This window comes from Aythya fuligula, chromosome 2, assembly GCF_009819795.1.
Source record: "Aythya fuligula isolate bAytFul2 chromosome 2, bAytFul2.pri, whole genome shotgun sequence".
Taxonomy (NCBI): Eukaryota; Metazoa; Chordata; class Aves; order Anseriformes; family Anatidae; genus Aythya; species Aythya fuligula.
In genome coordinates, this window is record NC_045560.1 from 119,034,326 (window position 1) to 119,056,050 (window position 21,725).

At 35.9% G+C, this 21,725-nt stretch overlaps 1 protein-coding gene across 1 annotated transcript in view; it reads left to right on the top strand.

The window, feature by feature from the left end:
• Nucleotides 1–21,725, top strand: part of RP1 (RP1 axonemal microtubule associated) — a 189,763-nt gene that overhangs the window by 80,160 nt on the left and 87,878 nt on the right. Inside the window, exons 25-30 of the mRNA XM_032182911.1 lie at nucleotides 11–236; nucleotides 12,105–12,259; nucleotides 12,896–12,974; nucleotides 17,683–17,764; nucleotides 19,542–19,597; nucleotides 19,762–19,794. Of these exons, the coding sequence (XP_032038802.1) occupies nucleotides 11–236; nucleotides 12,105–12,259; nucleotides 12,896–12,974; nucleotides 17,683–17,764; nucleotides 19,542–19,597; nucleotides 19,762–19,794 (631 nt within the window). The remainder of the gene's footprint in view (nucleotides 1–10; nucleotides 237–12,104; nucleotides 12,260–12,895; nucleotides 12,975–17,682; nucleotides 17,765–19,541; nucleotides 19,598–19,761; nucleotides 19,795–21,725) is intronic.

A 21,725-nucleotide genomic window follows, 5' to 3' on the forward strand; every position in this document is an offset into this window, starting at 1 on the left:
GTAATTACAGATTAATCTCGGGGATCTTGGGCAGCTATATAAAATCCGCATTGGCCATGATAACACTGGAAATGATCCCAGTTGGTACCTGGAGGAAGTCAGACTTGAAAGACTAGTCCCTCTTTCTCAAGAAGTGATTTGTCTACCCATAGAGTGCTGGCTTGCAGAAGACAAGGGTGAAGGTGATACATGGAGAGAAGTGGCAATAAGAAACCCCACAAAGGAACTTTTGCCATGTATGTACTCAGTATTTTAGATCATATGCTCACTAGCCTTATCCTTTGAGTATATGACAACTTCCCTTCCTTTCCTTTCTTTCTTTCTTTCTTTCTTTCTTTCTTTCTTTCTTTCTCCAGGGCAGACTGCCCGAAAGTCAGTGTAATCATGAAATGATCATTTCCATTACAAGACACTTTCTAGTTCCAAACAAGTGGGAATTGGTCATTTTACCCCACTCCCTTCCTCCCTACAATCAGAATAATAGCTGTGGCCAGGGTATCTTACCCCTCTAAAATTCATAGAATCTCAGATTACCCCTAAATCACTGGCAAATTCTTCTCTTTAGAACAACTAGCCTATACATGTAAAGCAGGAAATCAACGCATATCAAGGTATGCAATGTCATCTGACATCAAGTTCCTTATAGCAAGTTTGATGTCATACTTTCTTTTGCTGCATAAGATATCCTTCACCAAAAATCTGTGATCCGAACCATCACAAGCATGTTTTCCAAATGAGACTCAAGTCACAGCCATTAACATAGAAATTGTTAGCTACAGGGTGGCACTTTTGTGGCCTCAAAGTTTATCCGCAGCTTTGATGCACTCTGTTCTCTTCAAGTGAAGCAGAAAATAGCCCATCATATCAAGTTATTATTTAAACAGTCCTGAGCTTACATACAGGAAGAGAGAGCCAGTATAATCGTGTAGCACTTTTTTTTTTTTTTTTTTTATAGAATTCTCTTGACATTAACAGAATTACAATGATACAGCTGTTAGACAATACTGTCCAACATTGATAGGTCTTGTAGATGTAGCTGCTATCATTCTGGCAAACTGTATTCAAAATAAAGTAGTGACTATTGCACGGAATCAGTGGTTCAAGATAAAAATGGCTCATCATGCACTTAGTGAGATCAAACCATTTCAGAAGGAAATATCAAGTGGGAAAAATCTTAAGAGAATGTAATTCTCTACAAAAGCTATAAAGACTGGTGATATGTGAATGTTTTCTGTGGGTTTCAAGGCCAAAGAGGACTACTGATCTCCTCTGTTAAAGAAGCCAGAAGATACTGAGAAACATATCAGCTCACCTCTGCTCTCTCTATTTTTTTTTTCAATTGTTCTACAGCGTATTTAGTGAATTTAATATAAGATTTCAAAAACTGGGACTGATCAGGATGAACCAGACCCCATGGTTCATATACCACAGTGTAAGAAGCACAGCTGCTTCTTACAGTTAAATAAACGTCATATTTTGTTACAGTAGAAAAATACTGGAGAAGACAGTTAAGTTATATAAGCAATTCAACATGAAGAACTTAAATTTGCATTTTGTGTTCTGAAATACGCATTGATAAAAAAGTACTAATATTCCAGTAGGTGCACTTCAGTTTGGTGGTTGTAGGTGATGAAGCAAGGTGACATGCACTGAAAAATCAGGTCAGTGCTGACAAAGGCTAGGAATATTTTTAAAACAGCAAGTTCATTCATACTTTTAAATCATACTATTACTGAATCTTTAATTGCTTTTGCATGAGCATTATCTTTATTAAAATATATGTCTCAAGATTTTAAGTAAAGATGCATTAGAAAGGATTTGAAAATTTCCTGAAATTGTAAGTTTTACAAATTACTTATTGATTTTAGGCACATTTAAATTGAATATCAATATAAACTCAGCAAGGCCTCCCAAGGATTTCCTATTTAGCTTCTCAAGAACAAGCAAATGAAACACTATCCATCTGCATTTCCCATTTAAAAGCTAATTGCTTACAAGTACTGGATAAACCACATCAAGTCATTTTCTCCAGCAGAATAAATGATGTACTACTTATTACTTAATGATAATCTGATATGATTTAGTAATTTGTCTCCCATACTTTCAGTTCAATCTGGTATCTTCTAGTGGTAATATACTTACTTAACTGTGACAATGATGTGATAAAAACTTTAACAAAATGAACAAATACAAATTAGGCTCAGAAGACACACTTTTTAAATTGCTGTTCTTTAACACTCTATTACCCAGCTTCTTCTGTCGAAGAAAGGGTAGTTTTTCTCTTATCCCTTTTTTCTTTTTTTGCTTTCTCCAACCAAACTCTACTACATACCTAACAAGGACCCAAAACTGTTGAGTTGATTTTTTGATTCCTTGTCTTTATTTTTTTTTTTCTTTCTAATTTATTTTCTTTATTCCCTAAGCTATTTACAGATTCTGACAGCCTTTCCTTAACTTCCTCTCTGAAATCCTTTCTTTTCCATCCAAATTTCTCACATTGGTAACCTTCCTTATTTTTTCTGACTGTCCATGTCACTTTTTCTAGCAGTTCCAGATATTATTTTTGGTTTACCATATTAAATGTATTTTTTATTTGTTGCTGTTGTTCATTTAGTTTATATTATATTATACATAATCAACAACAAATTGTTAAACTGTTTTCCAAGTGATGGGTGTTGGAAATTGTTGATCATGTCCTGAACTAGGTAAATTACTTAAGTGTTACCCAATGAAAATAAGCTAAAAGCTTTATTTTGAATGCTTTTGACTTAGCTTTATAGCATCATGACAACACAGAAGCCAGATTGACCAGATCTGTCAGGCCAAGAGAGCTGAGACCAACACAGCTTCATGTTCAACCAGCAGAGAGGCTGGACATGTATTCCCACTAGGTACACATGCACAGAACATATGCATACACCACACATATACATTCATACATGATCAGCCACACAGACAACACATTCATGCAGAGCACTTGTACTAACAGACCACACCAGCAGCCTCATCCTGCTCCCCTCTCTGGCTGACCAAGTTTGCTACTGAGAATGTCTATATACATGTGTATGTCTATATACATGTATATAGTCTCTCTCTCTATATATATGCATATGTACAGCATGGGTGCTTCCAGCAGTTGGGCTTATGTACAAGACTGTCCAGCAGATGCCCCTGGATCCCAGTCTCCATTTGCTGGTACATGGCCATATGAGCCCTTGAGGCTGTACTGAAGAGTTAGAAAGGAAGATAACAGGAAGGTGAGACAGACAGTGCTGATCAGGTACAGAATGCAGCCCGACAACCATACTAATTAGCAAACAGTTGTCACCAGCCCTCTTGATTCCCTGATCCCTCTGTTTTCGCATACTTCTTCTTCCCCAAATCACCTAAATCCATCCTTTTCCCTGCCATTATCTCCTCCCTTAAACATTGCATAATAAATCCTGTGCTACCCTGAAATGCTCTTCCTTTGCATTCCACATTGTGCCCCACATCCAGCAGTCTGAAAGATGCTCTGGCATGCTCTGCACTTGTCATGATGGGTTTCTCCGGGGCTGAGGCTTTCCTGGGACAGCCTTGGGAGAGCACTGGACTATTTGTCTGGGTCCTTATTTTGGATTCTGACCCACCCTGGTGCCCCTGTGCTTATGAAGACGGGCTGATAGCTTCTGTGATAGGTCTAGGAGAAGCCAGAATAGGGTGTTATATGGACTTTGCCCACCACTGTGTTCCTTTGTGGGTGTGAAGACAACCTGTATCACCCAGCCTAACATGGAGAACTGATTGACTTTGGGTAGCTGAAATTTTGATCTAAGGTGCTGTAAGATATGAGAAGTTTCAAATATTCTTACTCTTGTTTATTTGTCTATAAACTTCAAGTAAGAATGTTCACATAACTGAAGGAATACCTGTACTGTTTTGAGATAGAAGATAAATCTTGAGGCTGTGGCCTGAAAAATTCAAGCTCAAAATATTTAGACTTTTTCACTTGGGGAAATGTGCACACAAATACAGAAACAGGTTAGAATGTGCTGACTGAGTGAAAAAATGCAAAAGATGACTGAAGCAAATAGTAATGACTCAAGCATTATCTCTACAAAATTTGTATCCTTGTTTAATCACTCAAGAGGCACCGACTACTTATATAAACAGTCTGGATTCATTTTCCTATTGTAAAATTGCTTAGTAAGTTTTTGTTGTTGTTGTTTGTTTATTTGTTTGTCTTTTTTATTTTTTTTTTCACCAAAGTTGAAATGTTCTGAAGATTACCTTCTCTGTGTTACTCAGGATGAAATTGCTGGGGCTATGAAATCTGAACAATAGTTCAGAAATTTTCTTCTGTTATGTTACATTACATGCATCACAGGTTTTTTTTTGTTTTGTTTTGTTTGTTTGTTTTATTTTCTTTTGAAGTAGCTGATCTTGTCCAGTAAAGGCAAAATGACTGACTACGAAGATCTATTCATTGCTCTACTTGGGTATTTATTTTAAGAATTTAAATCTGTAATGCTGCTATGTTTTGGTTGCTGTTGTTTGAGTCTTTGGCAGTACAGTGTTACAGCTGACAGTTCATTGGAGATGTTTCCCCAACCGTGTCAGTGCACTCTAGAGATGTGCTGTAACTGTTTTGCTACAAGCCAGGGCTGTGATCGGGAGAGTGAATGAAGGGAGTACAGAGACTCAGATTCCAAAGACTAAACATCTTACCCCCTTGTCCTCCCTCCTCCACAAATACATAGCAATAGGAAAACATCATTGGAAACTTTTATCAGCCCCCAAACTTTAGAGCAGTATATTAGTAAACCATATGTTTCAATTTTTCTTTCTTCTCCACTGACCTGAGCAGCTTCTGAAAAGCTTTTGACTGGTACTTATAGCTACAATTAGCAGATAACCTTCATGCCAGATCCTTTCCCTACATATATCTTATGGTTATATACTGTAGTACTGTGGCTGAACATGGAAAGAACATGTTCATATGCAAGGATTTAGATTGAATTTTCAGTGCTAGACTCCTGGGATAAAAATTACAGATATTAAATCATTCAAAAATTTCCCATATGTTTTTTAGAATGTTGCTCTAAATATCAGGAGTAAACAGAAATGGTTATTAGAAAGCTTGAGAACTGTAATTCTAACAGAAATGTGTTCATTTGGTAGTGTTTTTGTATTTATGACTTCTCACATAACATATATTTCAATTCTGGGGAAGATAGTACTTCTCAACCTCTATCAGCCATTAAGAATTTTTTTTCTCTTTTAGCCTTAATGTTGCCCCAATCTGTATTTTACCCTTCTGTCACAGCAGTACCAAACACTGGTTCTGCAAATCAGGTGGTAAGTAGTCAATGATAAAATCCCATGACAGAGATTCCATCTTTCTGTTTAATGAATCAAGCCAAAATGACCATTTCATTAAAGCAGACATCATATAGAAATAAGAACCTGGAGCAGTACCATGTTACACAGTACTAATATTTTGTATCACCATTCTTAAATGAGGGCTGAATAGAAAAGGTGTGATAATTTAAACACTGTACATCATTTATCATCTCTCTAGATTTTGTATTCTTTGGCCCATTTGTCTATTTATACTGGCAGACTGATGGAGTGAATTGGTACAGTGAACCTGTAGGTTTAAAAAAAACCAATGAACTAAGAATCCAACATTTCTGTCATCACATTTAAGCATTTAAGGGGAAGTTACTCTGGGCTTGTTCTAGACTGTTCCTGTAACCTGATGGCCAATTTCTGTCAAGATCATCCTAATCATTTTATCGTTTTCCTGGAATGTATCTTTTTTTTTTTTTTTTTTTTTTTTTTTTCCCTCTAAAACCACTCTATGCTACAAACAAGAAAGAAATAAGGAGGTCCAACCAAAGAATTCAGTTTCTTGATTCAAACTAGTGTGCTCTTGTAGGCACAACAGTGTCATTAGGCTCAGCTGTAATGCAGAGGAAGCTTATCTGTTGTACTGTGAATAATGTGATACTTTTATTTATCTGGAATTCATCTGCTCTTCACTAGAAGTCTAAAATAATGACTGTGCTTTTCTTGTAGTAGAATTAGTTTGGAAGGAGCTAACAATGAGACTGTAATGTTTACGAAGTCAGCAGAAAAAGACATATTTCTGCAGCAAAAACTTTCTTTTTTTTGTTATTCTCACTGATAAGTTCTTTAATCTTTTTAAGATTATTATCTTCTCCTCTCAAAACATAACAAAATATTAACTTAGTGTTTAATGCAATGCACCCTGTACTGCTTCCTCACTGTTTATATTTCCAAAGGAAAATATCATAGGTGACTAAAGTCTGTACATTACTCCCTCAGAAGGAAATAAGAGTTGTACACTTTGCTTGCAAATTGAGGCTAAACTATTGGCAAGTGATCAGGAATATGCCTAACCTTCTACTCTGTAGACCCTGATTCAGGTTATCAGAATAAGGAGTGTGAAAAAGGGGTTCTTTATTCTATATAAAGGCATTCTGTTGCCCTTATATGTGTTTAGGTTACATTTTCTTAATAACCAGAGAAACAAAACTTCCTTTCTTTCTTCCCTTTATCCAGGTAGATCATGTTCTCATGTTATCAGTAGAAGCCAGAAGCTGGATTTAGGACTTGACAAAACACCAGAATTCTCATGATAACATTTCAAGAGGTAGTGTTAGTGCAGTTTTACTGACTGAATGAGATTTAATGCTTGTACATCTGACTGGTCAGTGACTTCTATATTCTTTTTGGCATTAGGTACCTGTGCCATTTTTAAGCATAGTAATTATACTGCTTTAGTGTCTGTCTTTCATGGAGCCTTTTAGAAACTCATCACATCTGCCTGAAAACATTTCACTTCCCTTGTTTCAACTTTTTCATCCATGCACCCATATCCAAGAGTTTTCTGCTTGATTATAGAACTTATCTTAAGTTACTCTTTTAGGAGTTTGTAGATCTCGATCGCTTACTTTCTAAAAGGTCATTTTCTTTTCTAGTGAATGCTAGCCGAGATTTTTTTTTTCATCTATTCTGTGTTAATTAATCCTCTTATATCTTTTATTGAAATTATTGAATTTTTCAAGACATTGGTTCTATTACTTCAATGTGTCCAACATTAGACAGAACTGCCTAGATGTGAGTCTGACAGTTCCCTTAGACCACTGAAATAGTATTCCCTATCTTCTGTTCAGTAGTTGACTTTATTTTTCAACTTTTTCTATACCATTTTTTGCTCATTTTTTTCTATCATTTTTTCTATCCCTAATTATTTTGCCTACTTCTTGGTTTTGTCACACCAGTTTTCAGTTGATGTAGTTTCACTAAATCAGTAGTGCATAGTAAAATGAAATTTCTACTACAGTACAGACGATCGGCTATAGAGTTCTAATAATCAAATTTTTGTGATTGCTTTCTCTTACTGCAGCATCTACTTTTCAGATGGGCAGCAGTGGGGGCCTTGGAATCTATCAGTTTCTCAAAAGAAATGAAACCAGAGTTACAGAGGCTGAATATATTTTTAGGGTCTTTTAATTTTATTCAATGCACACAACAAGCAATGAACAAAAACCCACAAACCGGCAAATTTCACATATGGTGAGTTTTGCTATCTCAGCAGTATTTTCAGCTGGTAGTTTTTCTCCAGACTTGGTTGTACCTGTCTCCCATGCTCATCAAACTACTGGTGTACCTTGCCTTATCTGTTACAGAGTGGCATGCTTTTCCTTGTTCTTATATTTAAGCAATTTCTACCTTCACAGCCATTAACACTAGCATCTTTTGTAGCTGTTCTACTGCACTGGGTCTGTCTGGGATGTTAACTTTCCCTGCAGCAGCCCATACAGTGCTGTGCTCTGCACTTGTAGCTAGAACAGCAGTGGTATCACACCAGTGTTGTGTCTGCTGCTGAGCAGTGCTAGCACAGCATCAGGACTCTCTCTAACCCTCCTAGGGGGTGGGCAAAAAAGTGAGAAAGGAACATCACCAGGGCAGCTGACCTAAACCAACCAAAGGGATATTCCATACCATATGATATCACTCTCAGCGATAAAAGGTGGAAACAGGAAGAAGAGAGGAGGGGTGGGCTCTTGTTGAGAAAAAGTCTGTCCTCCCGAACTCCGGCTAGATGTGTTGAGGCCCTGCTTCAAGGACGTGGTCAAGCATTGCTCATTTGTGGGAAGTACAGATTAATTTCTTTCCTCTGCACTTCCAAACAGCCTTTACTTGCTTTTTTTTTTTTTTTTTTTTTTTTTTCCCTTTCCCCCTCCCTTTCCCTCTTTGAACCTTTAGTTCAATCATTTAATTAATAATAATCTTTCCTTAATAATTATTTTTTCCCTTTAATTAAATTATCCTTATCTCAACCCATGAGTTGTTTTTTCCTTTGCTTCTTCCCCTCCTCTTCTAAGGAGGGGGAGTGAGAGAGCAGTTGTGGTGTTCAGCTGCTTAGCATGGTAAAACCAGCACATCTACAATCTAGAGGAACTACTTGACTGTTTAAAAAAAAATGGATCACGTCAAGCTACTTGACTTGATACAAACCTAGGTTTTCTATCCTAGGTTTTCTATCCTAGAAACCTAGGTTTCTATTTCTACAGAAAATGTTTAACCTACACAACCTATTTAGGGAATGTTTATATACTGTCCAGGCAGTTTTCCATAGTGGCATGTGACACATACAGGACATTTGGGAGAATATTATAATATATTCCTTGACTTTTTATTATTTTTATTTTATTTTATGTTATTTTATTTTATTTTAATTTCTTTTGTTTCTTATGAAATACATTGTAACATACAGGCAAGATAAGGTAAATTAACATTTACTATCCTAATATAGCAGCCTAATTCACGGAGTATTGTTAATTTATATGAACATTTGAAGCATAAACTGGTCCTTTTTTTAAGGAGGTTCCTTTCTAAATAATAGATTGTGTAGCCTAAATAAACGCCAGACCTAACATTCTCCAGATGGTGAGAGATATATAGACACAAGGAGATATGGAAAATATTTTCCAGTTCTTTACATTTCAACATGTACATGTTTTCTACTTCAGACTGAATTATTTAGGCACATGGCAATAGAAAGCTGTACTTGATTAGATCATTATCATCTCTCTGGTTACCAGAGAGAAGCACAGTGCTACAAAAGCAACTGTCATTTATATATCTGTTAATATCTTTGTTTTGTGATATAATTCTCTGTTATTCTGTTCTGATATGTCCTGTATTTCAACTATTCAGTTTGGTCGTCCTCCAGAAATTAAAGAACTTATTTGTATTCTGTTAAAGGGTCTCAAAAAAAAAAAAAAAAAAAAAAAAAAAAAAAAAAAGACTATGCTTTTAAATAGTAAGTAGTGCTTATAGTTACGGAAGTTTTGCAGTTTTGATCACAGAAATTACTTGTAGGTGTAAGTAATACAGATACCAATCTTTGTATATAAACAGTTATAGCATAATCAGTCTATGCCCTTTCCTTGCCTCCCACAGATATTCTGCTTTTTCAAAACTGAGAATGTAAGCAAGAATGTCAAAGCATGGAGGAGACTTTATGTTGATCTGTCCCAGCTTTTACTAATTTGTAGTGCCTTCCACATGTAGTCCAGCCCTTTTATTCAAATGGGTTGTAACAGATTAATATAATTTTTAATTTTTTGTTTTGGAACTGCGACTTTCCCCTTCTCCTTGAAAGATTTTTGCCCTTCAAGATTTTTGCCATCAATATGGCTCTTTGCCTTCTTAAATGTTTCCTTTCATAGCATGTTTTGACTCATTATCCTCTGTCCAGTGCATGTATTCCTCTGCTGCTAATCTACACACAGTATGAGCACAGTAAGAGTTGTGATATAGGAAGAGTTACGAGGTGAGTTGGCCTCACCTCAAGCACTGTGTGAAGTTTTGGCACTACCATATAAATATAAAACTATTAGAGAGTGTCCAAAGGAAGACAATAAAGATGGTGTAGGGTTTAGAGGGCAAGACATACGAGAAGCAGTTGGTTTGTTCAGCCCAGAGCAGAGCAGGTTGATGGGAGGCCTCATGGTAGCCTGCAGCTCAAGGGGAGTGGAGGGGCAGGCACTGAGCCTGGGGACAGGGACAGGACCCAAGGGAATGGCATGGAGCTGGGACAGGGAAGGGTCGGGAAAGGGTGTTAGGAAAAGGTTCTGCACCCAGAGGGTGGTTGGGCACTGGGACAGGCTCCCCAGGGAAGTTGTCAAGGCACTGAGCCTGCCAGAGTTCAAGAAGCATTCAGACAATGCTCTCAGGTGCATGGTCTGATTTTGAGGTGGTCCTGTGTGGAGACAGGACTCAATGATTCTTGTAGGTCCATTCCAACTTATGGTATTCTATGATTCTGTGAGTCCATGATTTTCTGATAATAAATGACATATAGCTTAATTATGCTAATTAACAGATCTATTTCTCTTTGTTATATGCCAGCCATACTTACCATTTTTTGAACATGATTAATTCTGTTAGAAACCTTGCAACTAGTTTTTATAAGGCTATGCCAAATTTTTGGTGTTTGTGTATTACTGAGATCAGTCATGTCACAGGCTGAATGGTGATATTCTAATGCATGGATGTGAGAGCTGCAATGAATGTTTGGCAATAGAGAAAATAATAAAAATTATCAGGACCAGCCAGTTCTATTTTGAGTCATAGTTGTAATAGTGGTATAGAGTTGGAAACAGTGCCCTTTCCAGTTCAGGGTAATTTTATATGAATTAAAAGTATTCTAATTTGGTTGAGCATACAGTCTATTCATCAACTCTCCCTTCCTTTTGAGTACATATGTGGGTATTTTCTGCCCTCAATTATTTGTAGTATTATTTTACTCTCTTTTTAACTTCTCTGCTGGGAATCAGAAATAGGTATTCTTCAGTGATTGTACATGATGTGATATTTGAGTTTTATAAAATGCCTTGGGAAAAGGAATGAATAAATGAAAATTTATAGAAATGTTAGATTCTACTAATTATTTGGTAGCTTAAAATTAATAAGATTTTAATAAATATTTGTAGAATATTGTCCAGTATCAAGTATTTTATTATGATTTTCTGTTTTCATATTAGTTCCATGTTAAAAGTAGTGTTATTCCAAAGAGCAATTAAAATTATCGATTACTGAAACAGCAATCTTCTCTGTGATCTACTAGATTGCAGCAGAAATGGCCAGCTGTGATTAGAACAGAAACAATATATGGAAAAATTGCCATTAAGATGTAAGCAGGAGTTTTTTTTGTTTGTTTGTTTGTTTTGAAAGTCATAATGAGAAAACCTGCAATAAAATATAATAGTATGTAATTACTACAAATATTTATTTTAAAAGAAGTTTGCATATCTGTATAATTATGGTGGTATTACTATGGTATAAAATATATTAATACAGTAACTCTGAATTATATTTCAGAATTCTTTGAAGGTGTGTACACTAGAAGAAAAGACATTAAAAAGTTGTAAATATATTTCAATTGAGAGCTACTTTTAAAAGTGTTAACATACTCTAGTGATAAATGTTGAAACCTTCAAAAGTAGTTGGGTATCCACCTTTAACAGATGAGGTTTGTCTTCTTGCCCAACATTCTGTGTGAGGTGAAAATCTAAAAATCTGAGGATTCATGATTACTATTCTCATTTTAAGGTCACATGAAGGTTAGCTGCCAGAAATTTCAGTTTTGCACAAATCTGGAGGTAGAAAATGCCTTGAAACCAGTGAAATATAACTATTGTTTGAAACAATGACTAGGCATAGTTAGATAGTCTCCAGATAACTTACAATGATTTTGTAAATTACATTGTGAAATCATGAATACTCAACACAGAGTGAGAGACGAAAATGGAGCACTGGGGAACATTTACTGGATGGGCTGCTTTGCTGAGCAGATGGACTGCTATACTCAGCATAAATATTTTTTTTTTTTTTCAGTTTAGTGTATTTTCATATTTTTTGTGCACATAATTGCAAGGTTTGAACCTAGATTTGACAAATGTATTGATTGCTGTTGCTACTTCCAAACTTGAAAATCAAGGTAGTTTTCTGGCCAAATTTTGTTGGGAAAGATTTTGAATAATGTACAAACTATAAGGTTAATTTCAAGCTTTTTCTTCTTCTAGTACTGGTGTATGAGATCCATGTATACACAGGGGCTAAACTTGGTGCTGAAGCAGATTTTAATGTTTATATCAATCTTATTGGGACAAGAGGAGATGCTGGCAAAAGGAAGCTTCACAGATCTAAGAACAATAATGTAAAGTTTCAACACGGACAGGTGAAGTAAAAGCAGTGCTGCTTCTGGTCAATAAGAGTAAATCATGACTTGTAAAACATTTCTTCAACAAATGTAAATATCTTCTTATTTACAATTTTTATTCGAACAGTTTGCTGCTTTCTCACATATTTTCTTTATGCAAAATTACATACATAATTTTATCAGATGAAAAATTTTTACATGCTGATTTTGCATCAGTCATTTACTGACAGCACTAGATAGTAGAATTTGCATAGTGTTGATTATTTATATGAGACATATAGATAAAACAGTAACAATAGCATTTGTATTCTCTTGAATAGGCCACCGTGAATTTTAGAATCAAGTTCTAAATCCTTATTCCCAAGTTTTCTAGTCTTGGCACTAGAAAATGTATTGTAGAAAAGACCAAAAAATTCTTTGCAACTAATCATTGTGTCATGCCAAAAGAATCAAATGCTATCTCTGTGAAGTAATTTAAAGGTGTTATTCACCTCAGAAAGCTTTAAAAGATCCTCACTGTCTGGCTAGGACCAATATAAGACACCCATGTTCATTTTGCAAAAGGAAAAAAAAAAAGTAGCTATTCTATCCTGTTACAGTTAAAATGATAGCTAAAGTTAAGACCTTAATTATTTTCCTTGTATGTTTCCACAGATGGACATTTTTTTCGTAAAGGCTGTCTCACTGGGAGACTTGGAGAAAGTTGTGATTAGCCATGATGGAGCTGCTCCAGGTAGGATTTGAATTCCTAGAGACCAATCTGTTTTCAAGTCCTTTTAAACATCATGAACACTATTTATATTGCATCTTTCATTCAAAATGGGACAGAAGGTCTTACAGTGATAAAAAGTCTTCCTGCAGAGTAGTCACTGTGATGGGATGGTGAAAAACAGTGGTAATGGTCAGCAAAGAGGACATGATTTTAATACCAGATAATCCACTCTGTTTCAAGTTTATTTGTAACAGAGCACTATTTATTTGCATATAGAAAATTGGTGAGAATGCTGTTCACACAGGTAAAATAGTCTTTCATTAGAAAAAGAGTGAAGATCAAATGGAATGGAAATAAAAGATATTAAACAGCTGCTTTACTACCAAGGAAATTTTGAATAGCTGTAGCATTTTGTCCTTGCTTCTTTGGGCAATGGGAGAAGATGTGGTTGTTAATTTAATCTGTGCAAGTCAATGTGGACCTAATCCAGTACATGGCCTTGCATTTAGTTTGTAGAATTTTCAGAAAAAAAGAAAAGAGAATTTTGCAATGAGATGAATTTTTGATTGAGGACCTTGAGTTGTGCATCTCTGGAACAAAGTAACTGAAGAGAAAGATGGCATTTAAAAGCATTGAAGATGTAAATACTGCAAATATGTTTGCAGGTTAGTGGCTGTGAAGAGTCTAAGCGAAGAGAAGGGTTTATGAAACAGTTCAAGACCACACTGATGCTAGATTAGAAAAGCACCTTTACTCTACTCTGTTATGAAATGGCCTCAGGCAATGCCCAATTTACTGACTGTACTGTCTAAGGCTCTGAGCAGACTTGTGACTATGTAGAAGTAGCCTTATTAGTTTGGTCTTGGTATGGGGTGTAAACCCGATTCTCATGTTTTTGTAGTTGTCTAGAGTTTCCTGCCTTCAGCAATACAGATGATCATACCTGAGAGTTTGTATACAGACATGCCAAGACATAACCGTGAAGGCAGTGTAGTGGTGCCCAATTTCACTCTATCCTCCAGTACTCTTCTTCACCTCTCCCATAATAGGCAGCATAGCCATATCACAGAATCAGCATTACAAATCTGCAGCCAAACTGAAAGATCTTAATGGATTTCAAAATCTGTCCTATTTGGCTAAACAGAGGAATGGATTGAATTCTATGTGTAATAATATTTATGCCTAGGTAATTGAAATAATCATTCATTGTATGCACCACAGACAGATCTCACAGGTCTCTTTTGAACTCCTTCCCAAACTAACCTGAAATAAGCCTGGCCTGAGGTGACTGAGAAGTGGATAAAGGAAGGGCTAGGAAAAGATAGTAATTCAGGAGAGAGGCCATCTGTAGACCCAGTTATTTCATGTTGAGAAGGGAGAATAAAGGTTCTTTTAGAGGTGGTGCTGTCCTTTAGTTGAATCATATCACTTGCCCTGGTGATAGGGAAGGAGATCTTTAGTCTTGATTTGAGAAGTGCCCTGGAAGGAGCATGGAATAAATGCTTTCTTTGGGGTTGGAGAGAGAGCGAGCATTGTAAGGCTTAGGGTCAAGGTCATAGTCATCTTTTGCAGGTTTCTTTGTAGGTGCATGGATGGAAAATGCTTTTCAATGCTCCAAAGTGCCTTTGGAGCCCAGTTTAGACTTGAACAGTGTCAGAGTATTTAGGGTGCACCACAATGCAGTGTCCTTTTTGTAAACTCTGTTGGAAAGGTCACAGACTGCAGGGCATAGATCTTCTCCCACAGCCATCATGACTGAGCAAAGAAAGGAAATTTTGTCTTAGACAGCAGGGTTTTGCTGTTGGCCAGGTGCATGTCACTAGATGATGTCTTATCTGCTGAAAGATCCTTGTCCTCTATACAAACCTTCCAAATGTTTCTGTACCCTTTCTTCTTTTTGATCAGCTTCGAAGTATTCTGCCTGCTTGCTAGTGAGTCTTGGCCAGGCCAGTAGACTACCTCCAAGGAGGTAGCATCTGAGCTCTGTATGAAGTAAGTGAGGATGGAAGGAACCTTGCAAAGTGTCCTAATGTGCCATGGACCTGAGTCTTGAAGGGGAATAATTGACATTCGGATCCATAGATTGCTTGGACAAGCCCTCCTGTTAGGACAGTGATTGCTGCCTTCTAGGGTGTTCCAGACTCAGATTGCAGCCAGGAGGGCAGAGCATGAGGATAAATAGGACAGTTGTCTGCTTCTGACCAAAATCTCTCTCATGCTGTTTTGCTACAATGTGCTGACAAGTAACAGTATGACTCAGGCAATACCTTGTGAGACATGACAAGTTGTGGGTGGTGCGGATACAGTGAAAACAGAGTATTTGAGAAGGGCTTTGCATACCAGTCACTAGGATGGGCATTGGGAGTGATTTAAGTGATCAGCATAAATATCATAGCATCATAGAATCACTAAGGTTGGAAAAGACCTCTAAGATCATCTAGTCCAGCCGTTGACCTAAACTCCACCACTAAACCATGCTACTAAGTCCTAAATCTACAAGTTTCTTGAGGACCTTCAGGGATGGTGACTCAACCACATCCCTGGGCAGCCTATTCCAATGCTGCAACACCCTCTCAGTAAAGACATTTCTCCTAATATCCAACCTGAACCTCCCTTGGTGCAACTTGAGGCCATTTCCTTTGTTATTATCATTTGGAGCTTAGGAGAAAAGAACCATATGAGAGTGGTTGCCACTGTTAGTGAAAGTATGAATTTGGTAGCCTGACAGAGATGAGGCTGACACAGGTACATGCTCTCAGGTCCAATAGGCACACCAGAAATACATTTGCACAACATATATATGTATGCACATGGCTGGCCACACAGGTCAACAGACAAAACTCAGCACTCATGCAAACATAATCAGGACCAATGGCTTCATCCTTTTGCCCTGTCCAGCTGAACAGAATGGCAGTCTGTCAATGGGAAATATATACATAATGGATATATATAATGTGTAATGTAATATATACATATAATATATGGCATGGTTCTGTCAGGCTGAATACCTCCAGTAGCTGGCCTTAGACACTCAGTCTGCCCAGTAATGGCTCTGGGTAGTCATCCTCCTCAGCTGCAGGCATCTGCATCTGCCAGACCCCAAGGCCCACAGCTCCACTCCAGCTTCAGATACAGATCCTCAGCTATAACCTGATGGCCACTGTCACATCAAAGAAATTGACCAAATCAGCTAAAAGAAACCCAGCCAACACTAGAGGAGTCTACGCACATACTGTGGATTCAAAAGTCAATGCAACAAAACATGGAAAGGAAAAGAAAGACTGAGAGAATAACTAGATTAATAATTGTCTTGTGCAGTTTTTCAGTGTTCACTAAATATGCTTTTTATCAGTGAAAATTATAAACACTTTGCTTGCCAGCCCTACTTTTTTCTCCCTGTGTGTGACAAAGATAAAGCTCTGTTAAAAAAACAAACAAGCAAGCCAACAAAAACAAGACTGGAACAATGCCCTGTCTTTTAATTTATGGGAATTTCTATTTCTTTGGTGAAATCAAGTTCTTAAACATTTCTTCCTAGCAATGCAGTAAACCAGTAGCAGTCATACCTCAGTTGATCTCATGCTGGTGAATGGATTTGTTACTTGAATCAGAATATATATATATATATATATTTCCCTATCCATATCACTAATGTTTATATTTTTATGGAATCCAAAAGTTTGTTAAAACTTTTGTAGCTTTACTTTAAAGTGGATTCTCTGACCTATGACAAAGTTTCAGGTAGAAGGTGATTAAACTCAGTGGCAAAACTATAAAGTGCTTAGGTGCTTTGTGATTTAAATACTATATAAATTTAAATTTCTGCTGTTGCAAGACCAAAAGAAAATTTTTCATGATATTTCCTTGGGCAAGAAAGCAAAAAGAGACTTCAATAAAGACTATGATATCTCATATAAATAAATAAATAAATAAATAAATCGCTATAAATAAGGTTCTTTCCTCTCTTTATAGAGGACAGATAAACAAAAGCATGCCCTTGAAACATAGGCTTTAAAAGCAGAAATTTGAAAAGCTTTTGAGGAGGCTCATCACATGCCCAGAAGAACACCTGTTGTTTGTTTTCAGCAAATTTGTTTCTATCAGAATTGTTAATATAATGTTCATGTAGACTGACGTAGTATTTTGACTTTGCAGTTTATGCAAATTTACCTATACTGTAAAAGCTAAAGCATATATTTTTCAGAAGCTAAGTAAGAACATATGCAAATGGAAACAGTAGATATCAATGGTCTGTTAATTAATACTGTTATATGCAATAACAGCTTCAATCACAGATCAAAAATTCCATCTTTCACACAGATCTTGTTTAACTGCGTAAGCAGATTTGTCCTAGCATCCTTGTGCCTGATCACAAGGAATCAAAACCTGTAGGCTGTGATGGCGATGGTGTTGGCAGTTCACAGATACATGCATATACTTGTCTCCAAGAAAAAAAATTAAAAAAAATCCCCCTTCTTAACTTCTTAAGATTAAAACAGAAAAGCAGAGAAGAATTAACATTGTACCTCTTCCAAGAGACACAGAATGTTAAGCTTTTGTTGTATTATTTTATCTAATCTATTTAGTTGAGCTCTGTCCTAATGGGACCTGTTTTTGTGATGAGAAAAATATCATCATATGATATATATACATATATCATATATATATATTTTTTTTTATTTTGACAGAAGTATTATTTTAGATTATAAACTTTTTCATTTCAACACAGGCAATGGATGGTTCCTGGATAAGATTGTGATCAAATACAAGGAAGGAAAGGAAGTTCAGGAGGTTGTATTTCCTTGTAACAGGTATGTCATTCATGGAGAAGCAGAATTAGTTTGTTACGTTCTTGGAAACCTGGGAAAAAATTTGTAGAAAAGGTATGTGCACAAGGCCTAGATACGTGAGCAATGCCCAAGAGTTTCTCAAAGGACAAGAGTTGCAGAATTTTGCTTCTGAAGCCAACGTTTGCTGTAACAGTAGCAAAAGGAGCCTAATGTGAAGAAGCCCAAAACTGGAGGAAGGGTGCATTGATATTTCCTTTATCTTGATTATACAGAGACCACATGAAAATAAATAAGCTTTCAGTTCTCTGTCTTCTAAACAGTATTATGTGTAAGAATGTAGACATACTGATTTTGGTCAATACCTCTTTCTCAGTCACTGAAAACATTATATACATACCAGAAATCTTTGCAAAGCCCTTAGCTTTCCTACTAGATAAGGGCTAAAATATATCCTTTCATTTAGTAAACCTCTATTTCTCTATTTTAGTAGGTCTAGAATGTTGCTGCTATGGACAAAATTGGCAAATGCCTGACTCTCTCAGTTCTAACAATTACTAAACAGCATGTTCTTCCAAATATTTTGTTACTGGAGGCAACTGCAACCTGAAATTTTAGCTGTCTGTAGGTTGAATCACATGACTACAACATAAAAATAAAACAACAAAAAGTTAAATATACCAATAGGCAAAAGCAGGGATTTGCGTGTGTTACCTCTGTGTATTTAATACAATAGAAATCATATGAAGAAGTATAATTTAGATTCAGCTACTTATATTCTGTTTTATGTGGTTTACAGAAACCGGGAGATTAGGCTACGTGGCTGAAATGGTTTCCATGTTATTTTGGGAACTGTGCCTTAAAGTTGTGAAAATCTGTAGAAGTTCAAACAGCTCTTCTTCTTTAGGAATCTTTCCTGTTTACAAATTAAAACATAAAACAAGTTTTCAGTTTGCAAGATTCATAGCTTATTAGCTGAGAAACATATACTCCTCTTGAGTGTTATTCTGATGATCACGTTCTTGTTTTAGTTTTTCTTTTTGGTGTGCATTGAAGTCTAGACTTCATGCATTACAGATTTATCACATAGTTTTGTTATATGCAAGAAGTGGATCCCTAAGTTTAAACAAAGTCTACATCAACATGAAGCCAATAGAATAGAAGCTGATAAGAAGTACTTTTAAAAAAAATAATAAGTGAGATTGTTAATAGCTGTAAAATGTTATTGTATCAATAAGGGGGATTAACTGCAGGAGTACAGGTGTGTTTTTGTAGAGAAATAAAGGAAATCTACAGGAAAGATCCATAAATTCATCCACATAACAGAAATGGAAAGTAAAAAGAAAAAAAATCATTTAATTATTGCATATCTGTATAATTTCTATAAAATTCCAGATCTGTAGGTTATATCTATCCTTTTAAGTATGATGAATCTAACTGACCACTGCAAATTATATAAACCCCTCAAAATACACAACTGAGTATCTGATCCCGTAAATACTTAGTACTTTGTATAGTATATTTAATCTGAAGTACTATAACACTTCATAGAACTGACATGAAAATTCCCATTGTTTGCTGGGAGGAGAGTGAGCCAAATATTCCCAATATGAATAATGCTAACTCTGATGAAGGCATACAAGGACATTGGGTCTAGAAGGTAGTTTAAAGACCTAATTTGATAATTAAAAAAAAAAAAAAAAAAGAGAGAAAGAGAGAAAGCAATTGTCAGATTACTTATTGATTATTATCAATACTGATAATTGTTATTCATCTTATTATTTTATTTATGCAATGAAAGATGGTTAGATGAATATCAAGATGATGGGAAAACTCAGAGAGAGCTAACTGCCAAAAGTAAGTATTTTGTTACAGATTTCTTTTTTTATGAAAACACTACAGTGTTATTTACTGCCTAATTATTACTGAAGATCATTTCTGAATATGACCATAACTTAAGAAAAAAAAAAGTAATAAAGAAGCTTGCTCACATCATTTTTTTTTTTCTGCTAATATTTTAGAAGATGGCAATTCAAAGAAGTCATTCCTTAAAGGTAAGAATTGTTTTCTACACAGTTGTCTTTGCTGTTTGAATTTAACCTCCAAATCAGTAGTAAGTGGCAAATATGTGAGCAAGTGACCTCATCATATAAGTAAGCTATCAACTGTGAGAGAAAATGAATACAAGTTGGCTAACAATGATCTACAGAAGTGATAAACTCTTTACAAGTATTTGAGAATCTGTTCATAAACCATTTCTGTTTTTCTTCATATTTCTACTATTCTGTCCTGAAATCTGCCAGGAATTCTTCTGAGAAAAGATTCAAGCGTTGCTTTGTTTATCTCAATGTCACTGTCATTTAATACATGGGGACAGATACCCTGGCAAACATGAGCATATTGAAAGCTGTGTTGTGAAGTGGCAGTGAAAGCATTTTCAGTTCAAAGTCCACCAGGGCATTCCCAAAGTAACCAGAAATAATGCAAGATTAAGCTCCAAATGTGTTAGTGAAACTGGAAGTAGTATACTCATTTTGTTGATTAAATCTGCTTGGATTAGTTAAAAGATTTTAATAAAAAAATACCCACCCAGTTGTCTATTTATATACCTACAAAGACAGTCTATCATCATAGACTAACACCGTAATACGTTAGAATCTCCCAAGTGTTCAGAATGGGAGATAACCATCTCTGTGTTTCTCTGTAACCAGAAAAGAGAAACAGACTGCTACAAATTTCTTTATGAATATTTTACTGTAAATGCATATTCTGTGTAACTGTATCTGAGAACAGTATAGGAGAAACTAGAGTAAATAAAGTAATGTTTACATATAGCTCTGAAAACAGTGACTTGCCTTCTGTAGCATGAGGGCTGATCTCGATATAATTGCAGTTTCAGTGAAAATATAATCATTTGCATGCAATCAAACAGTTTAGCCAACAGTTTTATTGTTCCATGGCAAGATAACTTTTACAAGAGGAGACTGATTAGCTCAGGTAAATAAAGACTTTCCCACAGAGAGATTTGATTTTCACGAGTAACTTGGAATTGTACTCTACATTCTGCTCAGCACACATTTCTGAAATGCAGACATAATATCTATTTCACCTTACATTCAGCAAATAGGCTGCATTTTAGTACTAATCTAAGTTTTTGGTTGGTTTTGTTGTTGTTGTTGTTGTTTTTTCAGTACAGCTTCATTTTTTATTGTGTTACTATAGGCAGATGCAAAGGCTGCTGAGAGATTGTGCATGTCAAGGACATTAAAGCACAATACATTGATTATGAGGTGAAAGGAGCATCTTATGCTTTATCAGTTTGTGAAACATCACAGTGTCAAGATGTTCAGGAGGACCCAGGGGATGTGTCATCATTAGGATGAGATGAGAGGTTCTGAATTATGAAGATATAAAGAAGAGCGTTTTTTAGGAAGTCCTCTGCCAATTATCTATGCAACACCTTAGCTTGAGCTTCTCTTTAGTCATGTTTTTCTTTATCCAAGAGTTCATTCCAGTGAGGAAATGAAATAGATGAGAGACTGCTTTTTATACCTTTCATAAAAGAGATGATGAGCAGGACTGATTTCAGGATTGTTCATTTTTAAATTGTGTTGTCTTAATAGTAATATTAGAGGTATTACAAGTGAAAAAGTATGATTTAGTATGATTTAGTATGATAACAAGCACAGGAGGTTTGGAAAGTTGTCTTATATTCAGTTCTGTGTCAATCCGTTGTGATATAGTACTAGTATTAGTACCACTAGTACTGATAAAATTCCAGAGGTGAAGAGTCTTGGAATAGAAAGTAACTGCTTTAAATTCTCTGAGCATCTGCAGCATTGAAAACTTTACATGTTAGAGAAGATAGCAGTGATAAGCAGGTACGCTCACAGCGGATGTGCAGACTTTCCATATAACATACATTTCCTGAATGCAGCAGTTTTGAAGTTAGGGAGACAATATTTTATGCATTCATGTGGTCATA